Raw genomic sequence first — 22,026 nt, forward strand, 5'->3', positions numbered from 1 at the left:
GAGACCTCTGTCCTGTGCGGGCCTGAGACCATCCACTCCAACTGCCTCCTCCCAAGAGGGGGACACAGTGACCAGGAGAGAGGAAGCGACTTGTCCACCGTCATGACCCATGACCTGACTTTGAGCAGAGCCCACAGGAGAGAGAGAACCAGCTCGAACTGCAAATGCACTGGCCCTAAGTGTGCTGAAAAGTGGGCAGGCAGGGTGGCAGGCAGGAGGCGAGTCCCGGTGTTCCAGAGAGAGAGCGGGTGATCAGTGGTGGTGCTAAGATGACCTGGGGGTGGAGGGTGATGCTGAACGGATAAAGACGGGAAGATTGGGGTCGGCTAAGCAATGGCAGAAAAAGAAGCCTGCTGTGTGAAAGGCTGTGGGGAAAGAAAAACGCCACGGGACTCAGTGACCGTGACCGTGGGAGCTGGAACCGGCCTGCTTCTTTTTTTTTTTTTTAGGAGTACAGATATTCTCACTACAGCATACTTGGGAGGTCTTTAAAACTGCTTTATTATAAGGGAAGCAGGGTAGAAAGAAGCCCCGTACAAAAAATCCCTTTCTCTACTTTACAACGGGTGCACCATCACTGGGTGGGGCAGCCAAGATTTATTAAGTGAATTCGTGTAGGCCGGGCCCTGAGCTAGGCTTCTAGCAAATTCAAAGAGAAGATGCGGCCCTGACCGGTTTGGCTCAGTGGATAGAGCGTCGGCCTGCGGACTGAAGGGTCCCAGGTTCGATTCCGGTCAAGGGCATGTACCTTGGTTGTGGGCACATCCCCAGTGGGGGGTGTGCAGGAGGCAGCTGATCGATGCTTCTCTCTCATCGATGTTTCTAGCTCTGTATTCCTCTCCCTTCCTCTCTGTAAAAAAATCAATAAAATATATTTAAAAAAAAGAAAAAACAAAAACAAAGAGAAGATGCCTTTCCTTTGTGCTCGTGCACTCTGGGTTTGTGCCATCATGGGATGTGGTTTGCACTCAGCAGGTGGGTGGGGGCCGACGGGTACTTTCTAGGTCTAGTTCATGTGGGACTGGCCTCCGGGTGAGAATAAGAGACCCAACTTCCAGGTGCTCACTGTGGACCGGGAGCTGTGCCAGGCCCTCGCCAACATGACTGGTGATAACTGATGAGCTGCAGGACGCCGCATATGCACACGGCACTCTCACACGTTATTTCTAACCCTCTCACCCCGAGGTCCTGGGACTTGAAACCCGAGGCCTCTGCACTACAATGTGCTGACTCCCTCCTGCTGGGCGCGGCCTGGGAGACCTGGAGGGAGTGTCTGGGTTAGATCTGGAGTGTCTCAGAGCCAGCACATCACCTCCCAGAGAAACAAACACACCCTTCTCTGGAGTGTACCTACAAGGGGAATGGAGTCAGGTCCCCTTGGGCGAGTTTCTTGAATCTCCCTGAGGTTCGGTGTCCTCATTTACGAATCGGGACTAAGAGAGCCCTTACTCTGCAGGAGTCATTTTCAACCTTTTTCATCGAGGGCACAATATACACCGTCACTGAAATTCTGCGGCACACCAAAAAACGCATTTTTTGAAGGACAAAAAACTAGGTATAATTTTGATTCATTCACACTGAACGGCTATTGTTGTGTTGGCTGTTGTCATTTTTTAAGTTGACAGTCTAAGGAAAAAGAGGTCAGTGCCCTGAGTAAGTAGTCGGGTAGGTATTACCTGTCTAAAACATTCTGGGGACACACCGGTTGAAGATCGCTGCTTTACAGGATTATTGGATGAGCGATAATGTGAGTGAAGAGAAAGTAATGGAAGTAACGACGGTATTTTTTGGTGCTGCTTGCAGGCGCTGTGCTCTGTACTCTGTGGGCAGGGCTGCATTTGGCCCCTGCGACACCGGATGAGGTATTTTATGGACAAGGAAGCTGGGGCGCAGCTCCGGAGGGACACAGGATTCTAGGTTCCACGTGACTCGGAGGCCTGCGCCGGCCACACTGCCCAATGAGGCTTCTATCCTCAGGGAAGCTGGTCAACAGGCATATGTTTGTAAAAATTTAGGACTTTCCAGAGCAAGGTTTAACTCTGTTTAGTGCACCTGTTATGAAATCCAGCGTATTCTCTGAACAGAAGGAACTGGCATAAAATATGGAATTTTCTGGGAGGCTTAATTTTTCTAGGAATTACTATGAAACTTAAAATGATCATAAATCTTGCCCTGGCGGGTGTGGCTCAGTTGGTTGGAGTGTCGTACCATACACCAATGGAGGCAACTGATTGATGTTTCTCTTGTGTCTCTCTTACATCAATGTGTTTCTCTCTCTCCCTCTCTAAAATAAAAAAAGTAGCTGGCATTTAAAAAAGTAAACCATAAATCTTTAGTGTCTCTTACTATATTCTCCCAATTACCTGCATGTAAAAGTTAATGCGATGTATTTCATTGTGTTTTAGAAAAGGACAAGTGGTGTTCTTACACCGATGACCAGGCTTCTGGAGTCTGAATCCCATTGGCCAGCCTCTTCGAACTCCACCCCTACCTACAGCTGTGCTCTTACTGCGGGAGGGGGGACAGGGCAGGGGGACGAATCCTAGTGTCATAAGTACTTAGAGAAGCCAGTGTCTTGCCATTGCAGACTGAGAATAATCAGCTGTGGTAATATGACCACTCTAGTTTCCAGGCAAAGCAGCAGTATGGGCTGCCCCTCCCCCGCCACCTCCCTGTCTTACAACATTTTTACTGCAAATAGGAGACAGAGAACTGAGCTGGGTTTAAAGGTCCAGTTGTTGTTCTGCCATCCAATGGCAGATACATTTTAGTTTCCCACCATCTCTTCCAACTGGAAAACATCTGACAAAACCAAATATTATCACATGAAATGCAGGTAAATAGGAGGAACAAGGTGGTGGTGGTGGTGAAGTTGTGTATAACTTTGCTATTTCCCACAGGGTTACAATCATTTTTACCACAAAGAAGCTTGATGAAACTTTCAGATTCATCTGAATTTGGCATGTAATTCTCTAGAGTGTTCATATGAATAAAATCTATATATTTAAAAGCCTAAGCGACCATTACACCGGTAGCTATGACACACAATGACCACCAGGCAGCAGATGCTCAATGCAGGAGCTGCTGAGCTCAGTGACTTGGCAGTGTTGGTTCTTGACTCTAGTGTAATAATAAAAAACTATCTAGTTGTCTTATGTAGTTGGATGTGGAGAACGTTTGCCCTTCTGCAGGTGAGCAGGACATCAGCAGCCCTCCCAGCCGCAGGCTTCCTGGAGCTACGACTTCAAGTGGCTGGTTCTCCTCTCATCCCCTTCTGCACAAAGATGTTCATGTGTAAGGTTTCTGTTGCTTCTCTTTACTGTCTTGGTAACCCCCTTTTTCTCATAAAACAGTAAATGTGAACCAGACACATCTTCAAGTACGGGCTTGCCCAGGACTGGGCACCATGCGGGTTTTTCATCCAACGGCGGCCTTTATGCAAACCACTTACTAAGAAGAGATCTGGAAGGTTATCTGTTCTTTGGCTGGTAAAAATGAAGGGCGGGCTTACCAGAGCACAGACTTCACCTGTAAGATTCAAAACCGCGTGTATCTTGCAAGCTTTTCCCTTTCATAAATGTAAAAATAACCCCAAACGAGCTGCCACTTAATCATTTTAAATGGCATTTAATCCAGCAAAGCCAACTTTAGCTGAGTAATAAAAATATGTTGACATTCAAGACATATTGAATTACTCAGTCACTAATGGAGGAAGCAACAGGAATTTTGTAGCATGAAGCAGTTGTTTCAAGCTCAGAGTACAGTGGCTTTTATAACACTATTGATAGTTTTGTTTCTTTAGTTAAAAATTATGCCAGATGATAAAAATAACTGCTGGCCCACACAAGTTTTTTTTTAATTTTCTGATTTTTTTTTTTACAATTGAAGTTCAAGCCATATGAGTTTTTAAGATTCCAATGAAATAAAAGGCAGATCCTTCTTATTTCCCTGGGTCCTCTGGAGACGGTTATCACGCACCAACCGCCGCCCCCCCGCCCCCCCGCTTGCAATTTTTCATTTCATGTCAGCACAGACACAATGTTCTTTTTCGCTTTCTAAACTGAGGGATAACAGATATGCCACAGTATAGTATTAGTTTCAGGGGTACAACGCTACATAATGACTAGACATTTTTACTTGTGGGGAGATGATCACCACAGTAAGTCTAGTTACCATCTGTCAGTCACCAAAGGTACACGGTTTTATTGTTGTGATGAGAACTTTTAAGATTTACCCTCTTGAGAACGATCAAATATGCACTACAGTATTCCTGACTACAGTCACCACGCTGTACGTGACATCGCCATGACTTATTTGTTTTGTAACTGGAAGTTTGTACCTTTTCACCTCCTTCATTCATTTTGCCCACCGCCAACCCTCTCCCTCTGGTAAACGTCACTGTGTTCTTTGAGATACAATGTTCTTTGATTATCAAGGAAATGCTTAATACAATGTAATAAAAGTCATCAAGCTCTATAAACAAAAGTTCATCCCGTTATAAAAGCCCTTGAACATGCATGTAAAAAAAAATCTTGTATCACAAGGTATTCATTAATTTTAAAGGCATTTCTCCTAAACGGAAGGGCCTTCTCTATCAAGGCATGTGGCTATGTTAAACAATTGTCCATTATTTGGACTGTCTCTCCCACCCGAGGAAGTTTATGAAAGGGTTTAGCGCAAGTAAGATGTCATCATGAAGAACCATTTTCTAATTGCCAGGGGAGAGTGCTCGCTCTTCCCTGCTGTGCGAGGTACCCTGGGTGTCTGCAGCTAAAAGACATGGTAAAAAAATCCCTTTCTGTGGTAAGAAAGAATATTTTCACTCCCACGTCTGTGTCTTACCAGAAACTCACTGTATCAGTTCATTGAGCAGAGACTGTAAAAAGGATGGGCAGTTCACTCATAACCAACATGGTTTCCAACGAAAAGAAACCATGCTAGACAAAGCTGATATTATAAAACCTGAGTGGGACGTCAAGTTATGGACAAAGGGAATTGTTTAGTGATGGTGGTTAAGTTAAATTTCGAGAAAGCTTCTAAGAGAGCAATTTTATGTAGTTTTCATTGCCTAAATGGAATTTTAAATGAAGGTCTGGAAAATGGGAGTTCTGTGGGTATAATCTCCAACAAGAAGAGGTGAGTGTCCCTGTTTAATTTCTTTAAATTTATTATGAAAAAAATAATACATTTATTTCAGATTCAGCAACAAAACAGGTAAGCAACATGCAAAAAAATTGCTGCCCGGGCCAGTGTGTTCAGTGGCAGGGTCGCTGGTTTGATTCCTGGTCAAGGGAATGTACCTGGGTTGCAAGTTCAATCCCTGGACCTGGTTGGGGCGCATGCAGGAGGCAACCAATCAATGTGTTTCTCTCACATGAATGTTTCTCTCTGGCCCCCTTCCCTCCTCCCTTCCACTCTCTCTAAAATCAATGGGGAAAAAAATGCCCTCAGGTGAGGACCAACAAAACAAAACAGAACAATAATAATTGCTACTCTGCATTATAAAAGAAAGTAGAGTTTCTAAACTCTTGTTCCCTATGGGGTATTTGGCAAGGTTTTGAGACAACTGTGGTTGTCTCACTGGGGTGGAGAATGCTACTAGCATCTACTGGGTACAGGTCAGGAGTGCTACTAAATATCTTACATGCACAGCACAAGCCCCAGATCAAAGGATTATTTGGCCCAAATATGAAGAGTGGCAAACGCAAGAAACCCTGCTTATAGACACACAGAGCTTACAACAGGCAGGGGCGACCTGCAGCTCCGTGTCCCCTGCCTCCTCTATTCTAGCTAAGGCACTACCTAGACGCAGAAAGTTGATAAATCCAGTGCAGACAACCCTGTGTGGATACGCAGATGTGGGCTTGCAATGGATAATTGCTTGTGCTTTGCTGTGGCTTAGGAAAACAGAAACCATATGTGAGCAGTGGCGAGCTGGGGGAGGGAGGAGCTCAGGCACCAAAGACAGAGCCATGCTTCCTGGCTTCATGGGCAGAGGAACCGCAGCTACAGACCAGGCAGGACCTTCACACCTCTGGCTGCTGAAGGTGGGAAATCCTGGTGTCTGCAGCTCAGGCCTTACAGCTGAGCTGGAGCCACAGCTGGAGGCGAGCACCGCCCAGCCGGGGATTCCCACCCAGGGGCTGCGGGGAGGCAGGGACACTGTCTTACAGAAAGGCGTACCCTCAACCAAACTGGAATTTCCAGTCTCCCCCAACCCTCTATTATTTTCCATGCAGCCACTGTGCCGTTACTGTTTATCCTTTTAAGACGTCGTTCTGAAGCCTCCTTCTCTTTCAGGGCGCTCTGATCGCAGTGAAAATTAAGTGCTGACTCAGCCAGACTGTGAGGGGCCAGCGCCCCCGGATAGTCCTGCTGGGGTGAGGGACCCCCCTCCCCTGCCCCGCCCCAGGGCTCTCATCCATCCAAACAGGGACAGCGGAACGGAACGCCCCAGAGGAGGCGAGAGGGAGAGCAGGAGGTAGTCTGGGGCGAGAGGGAGAGCAGAGGTAGTCGCCAAGGAAATGAGGAAACCAGGCGCCTCAAAGGAGGACAGCCTCAGGCAAAACCAACGCCCCAGACAGGTCAGTGCCCCACGCAGCTCTGGTGGGCAGTGGAGCTGGCTGCACCCTCTGCCCTTCCTTCGCTCTTGGCGGCCCTGGAGTAGAGCAAAGGAAATGGAGCAGAGGGACCCGAACACTTAGCGATGAACCTACTTGTGCTAGACAGGTACCTACTGCCTCCTTAGAACTCTAAAGGGCCAGAAGCAGGCATTCATCTTCTATATTATAAAAACCCAGTGGCCCTAACGCTCTAAGACCAAAGACCCCAAAGACCGGTGCGGGTGGGCGGGGCCACACGATTTTGCGCGCTGGGCTTCTAGTATTCTTATTATGGAAAAGGCAGCTAGGCCTCAGGGACATTAAGCACCTTTGCTTGGGAGGCCAGGACTAAGGTTCCATCCTGCTGACTCCAGAATCCACGCTGTCCCACAGGCCCACACTGCGGCCACATGCCAGGCTGGCTGTGGATCAGGACCTGGGCCAGGAGTCCTCGGGTCTGGGCTGCAGGGGTCTGCTGAGGGCGCTCTGCCTGCGGGAGTGTGGGGGGACGCGGTGCTTTCAGCTGCGACTGAAATTCCGAGCCCCCTGGCTCATGGAGATGCACCACAGGCCATCCTTTCTTTCCTCCAAACACATCTACACGTGTGAGGGAGCGAGCAAAGGCATACACACACCTGCACACCCCACACCTTCCTGCAAAGCCTGCTGTCACTTCCATACTAATCCCTTTATGCTTCGCTTTTATGATGCCCTTTCTTCCCCTTCGAGGCTGCTCCTAAGGCTCATTTGTAAAAGCAAAGTCCATGAGCCTCATCTGAAATTGCTTCGCCAGTCCCTAAGTCAGCGGTTCTCAACCTGTGGGTCGCGAGCCCTTTGGGAGTCAAACGACCCTTTCACAGGGGTCGCCTAAGACCATCGGAAAACACATATATAATTACATATTGTTTTTGTGATTAATCACTATGCTTTAATTATGTTCAATTTGTAACAATGAAAATACATCCTGCATATCAGATATTTACATTACGATTCATAACAGTAGCAAAATTACAGTTAGGAAGTAACAACGAAAATAATTTTATGGTTGGGGTCACCACAACATGAGGAACTGTATTAAAGGGTCAAGGCATTAGGAAGGTTGAGAACCACTGCCCTAAGTACTGCTGGGGAGGAAGCCAGAGGCAAGAGTGAGGTGTGACTTCCCCTTGAAGCCCCTGTGGATGAGCCTCCAACAGCTTCCCCTGGGTCTCAGGCTTATTCTCTTTCATCTGATTTAAGATTTGAGGTGTCCAGGATTGACTTTCTGTGCATATAAAACACATCCAGTCAATACAACCAAATCAAGCAAGTACAGTCCTAGCCTGGTGACAAATAAGCAATACAGGAGACTCTGCCTCCGATTGAAATTTTGTTTCTATTAAAAATGTAAGCTTGAGAGATAATCAACATATTTTTTAAAGCCCCTTAAAGGATCTGAAAGATTGCAATGATGTGTATTATATGAAGGTTGGGGAGGGCGAGAACATGGTCTGGGAGGTGGGGGGATTCTATGTCTTATCTGTTTGTTGTAGGATCAACCAACCAATGAAATCCTCACCAACCAAACCAAGTTCATGTTTGCAAAGCAAAGGAGAGACTTAAACAAAAGCTGTGAGATAAGCACAAGAAGAGAAATAGTCTCCCTTTGGATGGTCATGGACTCTGAACAACAGATCTATACAGACCTCAATGTCCTCACTTCTGTGTGGCAAACGAGGGCTATGGACGGATTCTAGAGCAGTTGGCCAATGAGTCCTGCTTCCCTGGCAGATTTTTGGATTAAGGCCAAGGAAGGGACAAGCCGACAGGAAGTCTGATCACTCAGGTTTTAATGAAAAACATATCCTTGGTGATGATTAACAAAACCAAGTATTTCTTGGTATACTTGAATTGTATAGTTGTCATTCATTCATTTATTCCAAAATCATCACATATCTCTGTGTCCACCTAGAAAACTTTGTTGTTCAAAGTTTTCTAGGTGATGGATAGAGCATCTCTAAACATTGCATCTTTTCCGGCCTAGGCAATACCCCTTTTATGCCAAAAAACAAACTAAGCCACTGGTTTGTTTTTAACTGCAAAGAGCTAAGTCTTAAAAGAAAAATTTTAAGTCATTTTGTTTGTTTTGTTAATCATCATGGAGGATATGTTTTCCATTGAAAGAGAGTCGGGGTGGGGAAAAGGAAGGGAGGAAGGGGGAGGGAAGGAGAGAGAGAGAGAGAGAGAGAGAGAGAGAAACATTGATGTGGCAGAGGCACATTGTTTGGTTGCCCCCTGCATGCACCCATGGGGCTGCAAGTGAACCTGCAACCCAGGTACTTGCCTTTGACCAGGAATCGAACCTGTGACCCTTCGGTGCACAGGTCAACACTCTAACCATTGATCCACACTGGCCAGGATGAAATAATTTATTTTATTTAGCTGTATTTATGTTGAGGATGTTACTGTAACCATTCCAGGCTGGTCTGCAAACAGCCTGCAGCCTAGAACTTGTCTCCTTTCTTACTTCATTGTGATTGCTGCTCGCACATGTCTTAGGCACGCCCCATTCTCTAAAGTGCAAGTAATTCCTTGGAGGAAGGACCGTGTTTGCTACTTCTGCATGCTACCTTACGCCCATGATTCCAAGCACAATGACCAGACAAGTAAGCGAGGCTGGGGACAGCAAATGCTTGCTGTGAAAGCCAATGATAAGTAGCTTAGGCTTTGCTGGCCATACCATCTTTGTTGCAGCTACTCAATTCAACTCTGTCTCGCAGTGTGCTGCCACAGATAGTCCTAAGTGACTGGGAGTGGCTGTGTGCCAATAAAACTCAATTTACAGAAACAGGCGGCAGCTGATTTGGCCTTCGGGGCAGAGTTCCCAAGCCCTGCTCTGGAGGCCCAGGTCAGGAGGCTCGCGTTGGAAAGGATGCTAGATGGAAGCTCGAGGCTGGACTCTGGATGTGTGTGGGAACCTCCGTTTCTTCATCTGAACAGGACCCTTCTAGCTTTGAAATCATCGGGTTCTAAGAGTGAATGTCCATATACACTGAAAGCATGACTCAGGGCATCACCAGAGCTACACCCTGTTGACTGTGGAGCTCTCTGCCAGCAAACTCTTTGCTTACAAAGCACGTTGGTGAGACACAGACCAGTAAAACGTCTATGGGCTGAGAGAAATGTTAGAAGGCTGGCAGCTGCAGACTTCTGCTCCCGCCCCACCCAGCAATTCCTTCCTAAGGGTAACGCATAGAAAACAAGCACAAAAAGAAGCAACTTGCTGGTTGTTACACACCGTTAGCTAGTCAATAAAAACTAGAACCAAGGACCTCGTCTCACTCTGGCCTGTGTGAACTCTCTCCCAGAAACACCAGCCATTCCAACTTGTTAAACTCAATAATAGTTCATCTTATCCTTTGAACAATAAACAACATCTTTAAAAATCAGCTTCATGTGAGATTGAAATAGATCTAATTTGCGGCTTGTATTTAAATTGTTAACTACCTCCTGCATTTCCTTTATTGATCATTTTAGTTTTGCCACAAGATAAATACCTAGGTAACCTATCATAATTTTGCATGTAATCTCTTAATTGTATGGTGCATCTCTATATTAAACAGTGAAAAAATAAAGAATTGATGAAGTATGATGGATTTTTAATGGACTTGGATTCTTGGATTTACATTTTTACCTGAAGTAAATATATATATATATATATATATTTATTTATTTATCTTGTTTGGAGTTTTTGTCATCTAGAATGACCGCTTTTTCTCTAATCTCCACTTGTCCACATTTGAAGTATTCATCTAAGCCCAGCTAAAAGCCACCCCCTCCACAAAGCCTTCCCTGATATGCCTGCTCCAATCTCCTGTGGTACTTAATAGGGGTCCTTTGCCAATACCAATTACAGTATTGCACTTATAGCTAATGGTCTACACCTCCTTAGACACCCACCCCCATGAGTGCAGTAAAAGTGCCTTAAATGCAGGTGTCCAAATGCATAAATCCTAGAGTACCTAAGAAAATTATATCTGAGTGGATAAGAATTCAACTTTACTACTTAATCAACATTCTTAAGTTGTTTCTACCCATTCCCTGCAGCTATGTTATTCATCAGAGTGACATTCAACAACACCTTCGTGTCACCTTCATTTCTTTCTGCTCTGTGCTCATTCAAAAAGCTAAAGGAACTACGTTTTCTCATCTAACAGTTGCTTTATAGGGACCGGAAAGATTATTATGGCTGTTTAGTAATGACAGAACTTTATACTGTACATAGAAATCACCCAATGAATTTGACTTTCAATAAACAGAATCAATTTTACAAGGATCGGAGTAATCCAAAAAGACACCAGAAGGTCTGGAGCGGAGAGGCAGTGATATCCCAAACAACACAAAGGAGCCTAGAATTGTGCTGAGGGTTCCAGGATCAAGGCGAAGTATGAGATCATAGACTTCTGGAGTTGGAGTTACACTGTAGACTTTCCAATCCCCTCATTCACCCTTGAGAAAAACAGTGCCATTTAGTTAAGTGAACTATTCCTGGATTTGGTGATATTAGTTAATATCACCAAATCTGGAGATGTTTAAACTGTTGACTATACCATTAGAGCATTCATAATAAATAATTTTAGGGGATTCTATCATACTGCATGAGTTCTTGCACTCCTCCAAAGGATCTGGGCCCTAGATTATTTAACATGAATATTGTGATTTCCTAGAGTCACCAAGAAAAGCACAGATTCCCCTTTTCTGTGTGTTCTTAAGGGAGAGGGGGCGTCCATAGGCACCCAGGTTCATTGCTTAGTTGGTACAATATTCCATGGAGCATCATCCTGATGAGACCACATCCTTTGGCCAACAATTGTGAAGTTTGGGAACAAGAATTTAAAAAGTAGCACAATTTTTAAGGGACTAATATTTTAAAATTTACAAAACTACTAAACAAGTGGAAATATAACTCCACACGCTAAAAACCTTAACTTTCTTCAGGTACAGACTTAAGGACAGTGTCACTGAGGAGGCGGACAAAACCGATTTCAGAGGAAGGCAGGCCCCGGCGGGCAGCACTACGCACAGCATCCTGCAGCCATCCAACCCCTATCTGACCTCTGCTTCTCTGGGGTCCAGTTTCCTCTGTGGTTTCCCATATAAAACAGATAACAGCGGTGCTAAGCTACCTCAAAGAGCTGTCCTGAGAATTATAAACAAGTAGGAAGTATCTGCAAAACGGCCAGTGCTGCTGTGCAGACCATGTGAGAAACAACACAAGAGGGTCTTGCTGGACAGCACGAGACGGGTCATGTATGTTATTCATGGTTCTATGCTGACCCATCCCCTTTCTCCAACTGGGAAGTTCTCAGGCTTTGTCTAAGCGCTGCTTCTTTTTCCCTGCTCTTCTTTTCAGTTTCTTTTTTCTTTTTATTATTAAAATAATACTTACATATACACACAGGTAGAGAGAACAGTAATCCCCCCACCCCCAGGCATCCATCACCTGGCCACATGGCCACTGGCTCAGGGCTGACCTTATTTTAGGTAGACTCCTTCCATTCCTTGGACTCTGCAGGATGTTTGAATCAAATCCCAGACATAGATCATTTCATTTTTCATAGTTTTTAAAACACATTTCTATGCCATCTTATTTTCTTGATTCAACACTCCTGATGTAAATTATTTGTAACAATAAAATTGAGACAACATTGAAGGTGCATTTGGGGCCAGAGAAAAATTTGGAAACAACTTAAAGACGGGACAATGAGTGGAGGCAGAGGTGATTAAAGTAAGGAGCTTATTGGACCCCAGGCTGTTGAGGTGTCAGGAGCACTGCTGCACCTTGGAGTGCAGCTGGCACTTTCTCCTGGGGCATTAGCTCATGGAGGAGGAGGAAGAGGAGGCGCCAGTGATGGTAGGGCATGGGCCTGACGCTTCAGTGCCGAGGCATTTCTCACCTTTCCCTGAACAGGCCGGACTCCTCCCCTCCTTCTTCCATGCATTCCTCCCACCAGTGAACACAAATCACCTTCAGCATCAAGCTACCTCCCTGCTAAGCTTTCCGCAATTCCTACAGTCAAAACGTGCCTTCCCACCGAAACCGGTTTGGCTCAGTGGATAGAGCGTCGGCCTGCGGACTGAAGGGGCCCAGGTTAGATTCCAGTCAGGGGCATGTGCCTGGGTTGTGGGCACATCCCCAGTGGGAGATGTGCAGGAGGCAGCTGATCGATGTTTCTCTCTCATCGATGTTTCTAACTCTCTATCCCTCTCCCTTCCTCTCTGTAAAAAATCAATAAAATATATTTAAAAAAAAACAAAAAAAAAAAAACGTGCCTTCCCTCTGCTTTGCTTCCACAGCACTTAATTATCCCAGCACGCAGTGAGTGAGTAATAAATACGTGAATAAATGCTTGTGCACCGAATGGATGGGACATAGGACTTACTCCGTTCTGCCTTATATCGTAGTTAGTGGTTTCCCATCTGTCTCTCCCAGTGCATTTTAAATTCCTTGAAGAAATAATTGTGTCAAGTCAGCTCTGCGTCCCCTGCTTCCTAATGTGTTTATCTGCGCATAGTCAGTGCTCAACCAATGTCTCAGGAATGGAGCGACGCTCTAGGCAAAGAGCTAACCTTGCCGAGGGGTTGGAGGACTAAGCTTCTGGGGACTGACTTCATGTAAACTCCCGGAAGACAAACGCAATGTGTAGATGTCTACTGGCTTCTTGCCTCAGGAAACAAATCTGGGCTTGTCATCATAAAAGAATTCAAGAGTGGTTTCCTCCATCCCAGTGACCCAACAACACCTGTCTCCAACACCACCCTCCTGTTTTTCTCTCCTGCCCGCTCCCCAGCGAGGGCTGTGCTGAGCTACTGCCCACAGGGTGGAATTACAGGCCTGTGCCCGAGACAAAGGCTCTTTATGCTGTGTCTGGTTATTAATTAGCGGCTGGAAACTTCAGGACAGGGCCATTAACATGCTCATAAACCTTTTATTCTAAGTGTTTTCGCTTAGCCATGACTCTGATGTGACTCTCCTTATAAGCGGGATGTAGGACATTCGTTCCTGAACATTTCTGGGCTCATTAACCACTTTGCCCCAGCAGCTCATTAACTAGCCCATTAGGGATTTCGCCTCATCCAGACAGTAGTCCCTCAGAGCCTCTGAGGGCACCTAATTTGGGGATGGTGTGAGGCTGGTGGCAAAGTTCTCAGGAGAGAGTAGGGCTTTGTTAGGCCTGCCATGAGTCTGAAGGTGGCGGAGGCAGAGGGGAGCACCCACTTACCTGCTATCCTCCCAATGGGCATGGCGTGCTCCTCGGGCGGGGAGACGGAGACCATGATGTGGTTCATGTACAGGTCTTCCCGATGCGACAGGTTGATGGGTTTCCCTTCCCGGTGCAGCCCGTCCTCGGAGAGCCTGGACTGTTTGAAATCCACGGAGTGCCGGGGGTTCAAGATCAAAGGGTGCATGATGGGGCTGGGCATCAGCTGGATCACGCGGGTGCTCTCCTGCCGGGGGCTGGACGGCTTCTGGTGGGGCTCGGAGGACGGTGGGCAGTGATTGTTCTCTATGGGAGACACCGACAGGGGGTAGGACTCCTGGTGGTTGTTTTCCTGGTGGAGCCTTGGTCCCTGGGCCCTCTCGGCTGGGGAGAGGCGGCGGATCATGTTGTCCAGGGGGGACCGGAGGGGCCGCTGCTCTGGGTCAGGAGACGGCCGGTGATTGGTGGTGATGGGTGACCTAGAGCGGTGCAACAGTTCAATGGTGGGAGGGTTGTGGTGCACATTCTCCACGGACGGCCTCGGGGTCCTCTGGACACAGTTATCTGTGGAGCAGAGGAGAGACCATCAGAGCCCCCAGTGAGCTGCAGGGGAGGGGCCTCACTGCAGCTCTCCAGTGAGCAGGGCAGGGGTGCAGTGTGGCTGCTTTCTGTCCAGGATGCAGGGCTGTTTTCCCCACGTAGTGCACATACTTAGAATTCTTTTACTGCCACTAGACAGCGAAGAATGTCTACAAACATTCCATCAATCACCTGCTCATGGCTTACAAACACGAGGAAGCCAAACTTTCATTCTTTACCTTTGACTCTGCATGTGGCTTTCAGGGTCCTTAAGGGTTTCTCTCTAGATGCTTTCACTGACTTACATTTTCATAAGCAAATTTTCATTTTCTCTACCTCCAGGAGGTATGGGTATTTAATAATAATAATAATAATAACAACAACAACAACAACAAAGCAATTACTATATCCTAGCTTCTGCATTGTACTATTTAAACTTTACAACACTCCTAAGTAGCAGATACTAACTACATTAATCCTACTTCACAGGTGAAAAAATGGAGGCATAGAGAAGGTAAGCAATTTACCCAAGGCCACAGAGCCAGTTAGGGGGTTAGAGCCAGACTCCAATCAGAGTCAAGAACCCATGTATCTATTGCAACATCTACCACTTTTCTATATACAAACCGGGGTGGAAGTAACACCTAAACCTGCTCTAAGCATGAATAGTGGGGCTAATGTACAGAATGACAATCTCATTGTACTTGAAAGAACGATTAGGATCACTCTTTTTCTGAGTGCGCAGACCCTACCCAGAAGTGGTTGAAGATAGGCAGAGGTAAGAAAAAAGGAGTAGCATACCTCCACCCCATCCCACTTGAACTTTCAAGCTGGTCACATATGAGCAAGGACAACCCAGAAGTATACACAGCTCGGCAACAGAAGTAGTTTTGCAGGCTGGGTTGAGAGAGGAACTAGCATACATTTGGCTTTGAGTCCTGCTAAGAATAGGAAGGAGATAAATCTGTCTATGAAAATGGAGCTTTCTATAGGGACCCACACTCATCTTCATGAAGTTTTTCTGGCCATATCTATTCCCAGAACTGTCTCATTGGCATAGCTACCAGCAGGAAACTGGTTTATTAAGTTATAGTATACCTCTAAATAGCGGAGGACTATATATATATATATACACATATGTATATATATGTGTGTGTGTGTGTGTGTGTGTATAGTAATATGCAAATTAGGCCAGGGCGCTGTAACGGGTCACTACCGGACAGGAGGAGGTTGCCCATACAGGTGAGGCCTGGGGCGGAGACGGAGACAGGGGGGCCTGCCCGAGCTGGTGCGGCGGCTCTGGCGACCCAGAGCGGACACAGGCAGGGGGGCTGGGGGGGACCTGGGGCTGAAGTCAGGTGCTGTCCCGGCTGCCTGCAGCACCAGTCTGGCCTGACTCCCACGGCGGCCCGTGGGTGCCTCCTTGCGCAATTGCTGGGCCTCTAGTGTGGCTATAAAATGGAATGAGGACTATCTCAATATTCTGCTAAGCACTGGTCTCTAGGCTCTATGGTTAGATAAGCAAAGCAAGATAAAGTATTTATGGTATGGTACCATTTTTCTAATGAAGAAGGGAATTCCAGTTTCAATAATGGCAGAGTGGCTTTTACTGAACTAACCTTTCTACAGGTAGAAATAATAGAATCTGGATAGAATACATTTCTAAAAGTTATTTGAAGGTAATGGAAAAAATGAAGGGAAACTCTTGAAAGAAGGAAACTGACAGAGTGAGATACCAATTTGCAGAGCTTTTGCCCTGAGGATTGTCCGTGTAACGTGGGGCAGATAGAGAATGACTTGAAAGTTGCTTGAGGTGTCAGGGATTCAAGTATGGCTGCCAGAATGGCAAAAAATTGAGAGAGCAAGTCTCATAAAGAGAGCTTCAGAGGGAATATCACTAAATTGGCACATAAAGTTTCCTCAAATCTTTAACATGTGCTCTGAATAGCTCATGTGCTGGGGAAACTCTCTGAGGAGCTCAGTGAAAAGCAACAGATGGATGAATGAAAGATAGGAGCAGAAATCTCAGCTACTGGCCACTGTATTGAAGACAGAATTTGGATTTTAATTTCCATTAGAAAGCTCTGTAAGTATCTCAACATGGGTATTAACCCAGAATGGCCACACCTTATGAGTAAGAACAGTGCTCTAGGACAAAGGGATTTACCTGATGGCTAAAGGCAAAACTGAAGCAGATCTGTCCTAACTAAATGTAAGATCAAGACTCAACAAATTCAAAGTGACTGGCTAGTCATTTAACTTCCTAGAATAAAAATCAACATCCTTCGGAGGAATCTATATATGTAAAAGCCTAAGCAACCATCCGACTGTTCAACCATCTGACCCGTAGCTATGATGCGCAATGATCACCAAGGGGCAGACGCTCCAACCAGTAGCTAAGATGTGCACTGACCACCAGGGGACAGATGCTCAACACAGGAGCTGCTGAGCTGCGGTGACTTGGCAGCTGCAGCTCTTGGGTGATGCACCCAGAACCAGAGAGGAGGGAGCCCAATTCCAGGGTGCGTCACCCAAGAACTGTCCTCTTGCAATTGGGACCCCTTGGGGGATGTTGGAGAGTGCAGGCCAGGCCAAGGGACCCCACCTGTCGGAGGGACCCCCCTCACTCCACAGACACCCTTCAAGCCCCAGCGCTGCCCACGGAGGGACCACAAGAGGTTGGCTCTAGGGCAGGGGTGGGCAAACTTTTTGACTCCAGGGCCACAATGGGTTCTTAAACTGGACCAGAGGGCCGGAACAAAAGCATGGATGGAGTGTTTGTGGTAACTAATATAAATTCAACGTAAACATCATTATATAAAAGGGTACGGTCTTTTTTTTTTTAGTTTTATTCATTTCAAACGGGCCGGATCCAGCCCGCAGGCCGTAGTTTGCCCACGGCTGCTCTAGGGCGTGTCCGCCGACCACCTACTAATTAATTCCTTTCAATGTGCATGAATCCGTGCCCTGGGCACTAGTATAACATACTTTCTTTACAATGTGTTATCGATTGTGTTTATCTATCTTTATTGGATATCTAGGATCCAATAAAGGTTTTCTAGACATTTGAAGACAGAGAAGCTTGATCCAAAATCAAGAGGAAAATAGACTGAAAACAGACTGATAATGCAGAGGTTGAAATTTGCAAAAAAGAACTTTAAAGTAGCTGTAAGTTCAAGCATTTACAATAAATGATAATCATAATGAATGATAACGGCGATTGTCAGAAGAGAAATGGAAACAATATATAAAAAAAGAAGATTCTAGAACTGAAAAAAAATACAGTATCTGAAATGAAAGATTACACTAGATGAACTTAATAGCAGGTTGGAGATGACAGAAGATAGGATTAGGAAACTTGAAGACAAATTTTAAAAAGTGAAAAAATCGATCCTCTGTGACTGAAACAATATTAAATGGTAACAGACATGTAATTGGAGTCTAAGAAGGAGAGAACAGAAAGAATGGGGCAAAAAATTTGCAGAAATAGTGGCCAAATTGTTCCCAAATTTGGTAACAATGACAAACTTAAAGGTCCAAGAAGCTCAGCAATTCCCAAGCAAAATAAATACAAGAAAAGCTACACACAGTCACACCATAGTAAAAAATCTGAAAACTAAAGAGAAAATCTTGAAAGCAACCAGAGGAAAAAAAGACACACTATGTACAGGGGAAGATTTACGCTAACAAGCAAGTGTGCAAGAAAGATAGAGATGGAGAACTATAGATTGAAAGAGACATAAGAGACACATCAACCATTTGCAATGTATACAGACTTGTTTGGATTCTGATTCAAAGTTAGAAACATTGATGAGATAGTTGGGGAAATGTGAACATTAACAGGATATTTGGTGATACTGAAGATCTATTAGTTTTCAGGTGATGTAATAACTTTGTATGATTTTATAATGGGTCCTTATCTTTTCAGACCTGTACTGATATATTTATAGATGAAGTTATATATCTGGGATTTGCTTTACAATAATCTGGAAGTTTGAATCAGAGTGTACCTGGGGTATAGAGGAAACAAGAATGGCCACAATTGATCCTTAAAGCTGGTGATGGGTACATGGTGGTTCATTATATAATTCTCCCTACTTTTGTATCAATTTGATGTTTGCCTACAAAAAAGAAAGTGTGTGTGTGTTTTTAAGTGCTTAATCAATCTTGCAGTGATACAGGTTGGGATGACAAGTACTAACTTCGTTACTTGAACCCAAACGCAAATAAATGCTTACAAGGTACTGGCTGGACCTGTGGTATTAACTTTAATAGCTGAGACTATTAGTATGATATAAATGACCTATAATCTTTTGGGGATGATTCTTTTCACAGCTAATATGGATCTCAATTCTGCTAGCCATGAACACTTGTCATTTGTCACAGAATATGGCCATCGTAAGCAAGTATTTAAGATAGCTGCATTTTGAAGTTTCATATGTTTTCTTCTAAATGCCATTTACAGAATGTCTCCCTTTCCTTAAAAGCTTATTAAGGTTTTAAAAATACTTAAGGATGATGAAGGCCATGTGTTGAAAAATCCTATTTCCTGAATCCATTTCCCATCTTACAAATTGCAAAATGACACAGGCATTGGCCAGTAGTCTGGTTACCTACAAGCTTCCTTTGATGTCCTGGGCTTCAAGGCTCAGTGTATGGGTGTGCACTCAGGGCAAGCCTTAGGAAGTCTGGGAGGACTATGAGAGGAAGAGATTTCATGCCAAGGGTAAAGGGGGAACTGATGTAATGTCCTGGAGAGATTTCACTCTCTGTTCCTGCCCAGATCATTGGGAACAATAAAGGAGGGAGATAGTGCTCTGGATAATCAACTCACATTTTACTTTTGACTCAGGATCTGGCAGCAACAGGACTTGGTGGAGCATGATTTATTTCTCTCTCTGCACACACCACTCAGAGAGGAAGTACTTGATGAAGTTGATAACATTAATGGTAGAGAACTGGATCCAAGGGTTTTAATTCCAGGCAACCGGTGGTCTGGGCACCACCACTGTCAAGGCTGAAAGGCCTGCAATGAGGTCTTCTAAGCTTTTGTTTCAGTTTGCAAGGCATGTGCCCACGGATGGAGAGGGCGATGACGTTCCTGCCCTGCTGCCTGCGGCCTCTGTTATTATAAGTTGGCAGCAGGGTGTGGAAACTTATGAGACCAGAGCCGGCAGGCAGAGAAGCTCCGGACACAGGAAATGTACCGAGCGGACAGTGGGTGCATTAAATCCCCCAGATGTAGGAGTCTTCTGTCTAAAACAAGAAGATTTTTTTTGGTCTGGCCTTGATGTCTGGGTTTGTTCTTGGTGAATTGCCCATCTGGAAAACTGGGAAATTATCCACATTGCCCTCTGTCTGAAGGTCTTGATATGGGAGGGGAATGCATAAGAAAGAGGGAGGGAAAGCCACACACAATTAGTGTAGGCGTGGAAGGAAGATGGAAGGGGGAAAAAGACCAAGGACTGGTAGAGAACCCATTCTGGTTGAAAGTGTTTTCTGATGCCAAACCTTTCTCTTTGTAGGTCTCTTTTAGACACATATAATCCCTTCTCACTACCACACAGCCCAAAATAAGATGATTACAAAATCATCACATAAATAAATGTGATGATTACAAAAAAAAAGGGTCTGATTTCTTTTCTCCTCTTTTTTTGCAGGGGGGAGGTTGTTTGGTAATCCTCATTTGAGGATATTTTTTCTGTTGATTTTCAGAGAGAGTGGAGGGGAGGAGGAGAGACAGAGAGAGAAAAACATCAATGTTGGGTCGATTGGTTGCCTCCCCCATGTGCCTTGACCCGGGCTGGGGATCGAGCCTGCAATCAAGGAAGGTGCCCTTGATGGGAATCGAACCCGGGACCCTTTAGTCTGAGGGCCGACGTTCCAACCACTAGGGCTCTCCTCTTTCTTTTTACCTATTAGAAAAGTTTCTCTATATAAAATTCACTAAAAGTTGACCCAATTTAATCATGTTATAAATAATGAACACTAGTAAACCTAAAAAAAACAAAACAAAAACAAATTGCCTTTGGTTAAAGTCACGGGTTTTGACTGGAAAATCTGCAGAGTAGAACAAAGGCTAAGATCAAGTTTATACCTCACACACAGGATCACACGTCCACCAGCATGCCTTGCCCGAGGCACGGATGATGGTAGGAAGTCAGAGAGATGCAAATCAACAGGCCCAGCAGGTCAGCCTCTCTCATCAGCCGCCATCTCCCGTCCCATACTCTTTCAGAAGGGATCATTTCCCAGCACAATTTTGTAAAAGATTCATGGGAACCATAAAGGGCTACATGGAGATTAAAGGGTCTAGGTCTTGAGGTAGAACTCAAAACAGATTTCGTGTGCACACTGAAGTGCTGTAAAACCTGTTACGGGTTGAACTGTGCTTCCCCTGCTCAAAGAAAATTGATATTCTGAAGTCCCAGTACCTCAGAATGTGACCTTGTCGGAAATGGGGCCATTGCAGATGCACTTAGTTAAGGTAAGGTCAGGGTGGGGCCCTAATCCAATATGACTGGTGTCCTTATGAAAAGGGGAACTTGGACACACAGACATACATACACTGCATGATTGAAAGGGGGGTATTTTGCCCCACAGTGATTACAAAATATGAGTTGAATCACAGAACCTTGCGTGATGTCAACTATATTTTAAGTAGTGTCTCGGATGCACAATATACAAAGAGTAAGAAAATGTGGTCCTTGCTCTCAAGAATGTAATAATTTAAAAGACACATAAAAATGCACACACATCAACAGACTACAGGTGCTGAATAAAGAGTGGATGCACACGGGGAGCATGCCATGTGAAGACGAAGCCAAGGACTGCCAGCAAACCACCAGAAGCTAGAAGAGGGGCGCCTAACCCTCAGAAGGAAGCGATTCTTCCCACCCCTCCTTGATCTTGGACTTTCAGCCTCCAGAACTGTGAGATAATAAATTCATGTTATTTAAACCAGCTATCTGTGGTACCTTGTTATTGTAACCCTAGAAAACTAATACATCCCTCATCCCCTACTCCTTTCCCAAGAGTTTCAGCTGAGACTTTTCACTGACCCTTTGCCTGCCCATTTCAGTCTATTCATCTCAACAAGTTGCCAATGCTACTGAATGCTTGAGAATAAAAGTGCCCAAGTTTGCAGGGTATGGCCCTAATCCAATATGACTGGTGTTTGAGTATGACTTCAAACATTCACAGATGTCTGAGGTCATACACAGTAAGTAAGCTCCTTGAATTTTATAAGCATTTGGTGAAAGGAACTGAAAGAAGCAGCATCGGTAACTTGCAGGACTCTGAGGTTTCAACTTCGTTACTGTGGGTGGAAGGCCTTCAAACAGGCCACCTCTGCCAGGGGCTCAGTACAGAAGGCAGAAGCAGGTCTGTGAACCAGGGAGGTGCTCCGGACTGTATGCTGTCTTTGCCCTTTGCAGTCAGGTGGTGTAGACTGCAAGCATGTCAAACTTGTGGCTGGCAGGCAGGCCACTGACCATGAGTTTGACATACTTGGTAGAGGAAGGAGTCTCCCTCAGTCTCAATAAAGCAGCACAAAAGATGTAAATGAAGAAATCAAGGGATCAGATGTCAAATGAGTCTATTAG

The 22,026-nt window shown here is 45.2% G+C and overlaps 1 protein-coding gene across 1 annotated transcript in view; it reads right to left on the reverse strand.

Moving 5' to 3' along the window:
* Window positions 1–22,026, reverse strand: part of ETV6 (ets variant 6) — a 145,716-nt gene that overhangs the window by 10,609 nt on the left and 113,081 nt on the right. Inside the window, exon 5 of the mRNA XM_015561676.1 lies at window positions 13,865–14,407. Coding sequence (XP_015417162.1) covers window positions 13,865–14,407 — 543 coding nt within the window. The remainder of the gene's footprint in view (window positions 1–13,864; window positions 14,408–22,026) is intronic.

Source organism: Myotis davidii, unplaced genomic scaffold (genome assembly GCF_000327345.1).
Source record: "Myotis davidii unplaced genomic scaffold, ASM32734v1 scaffold1017, whole genome shotgun sequence".
Lineage (NCBI taxonomy): Eukaryota > Metazoa > Chordata > Mammalia > Chiroptera > Vespertilionidae > Myotis > Myotis davidii.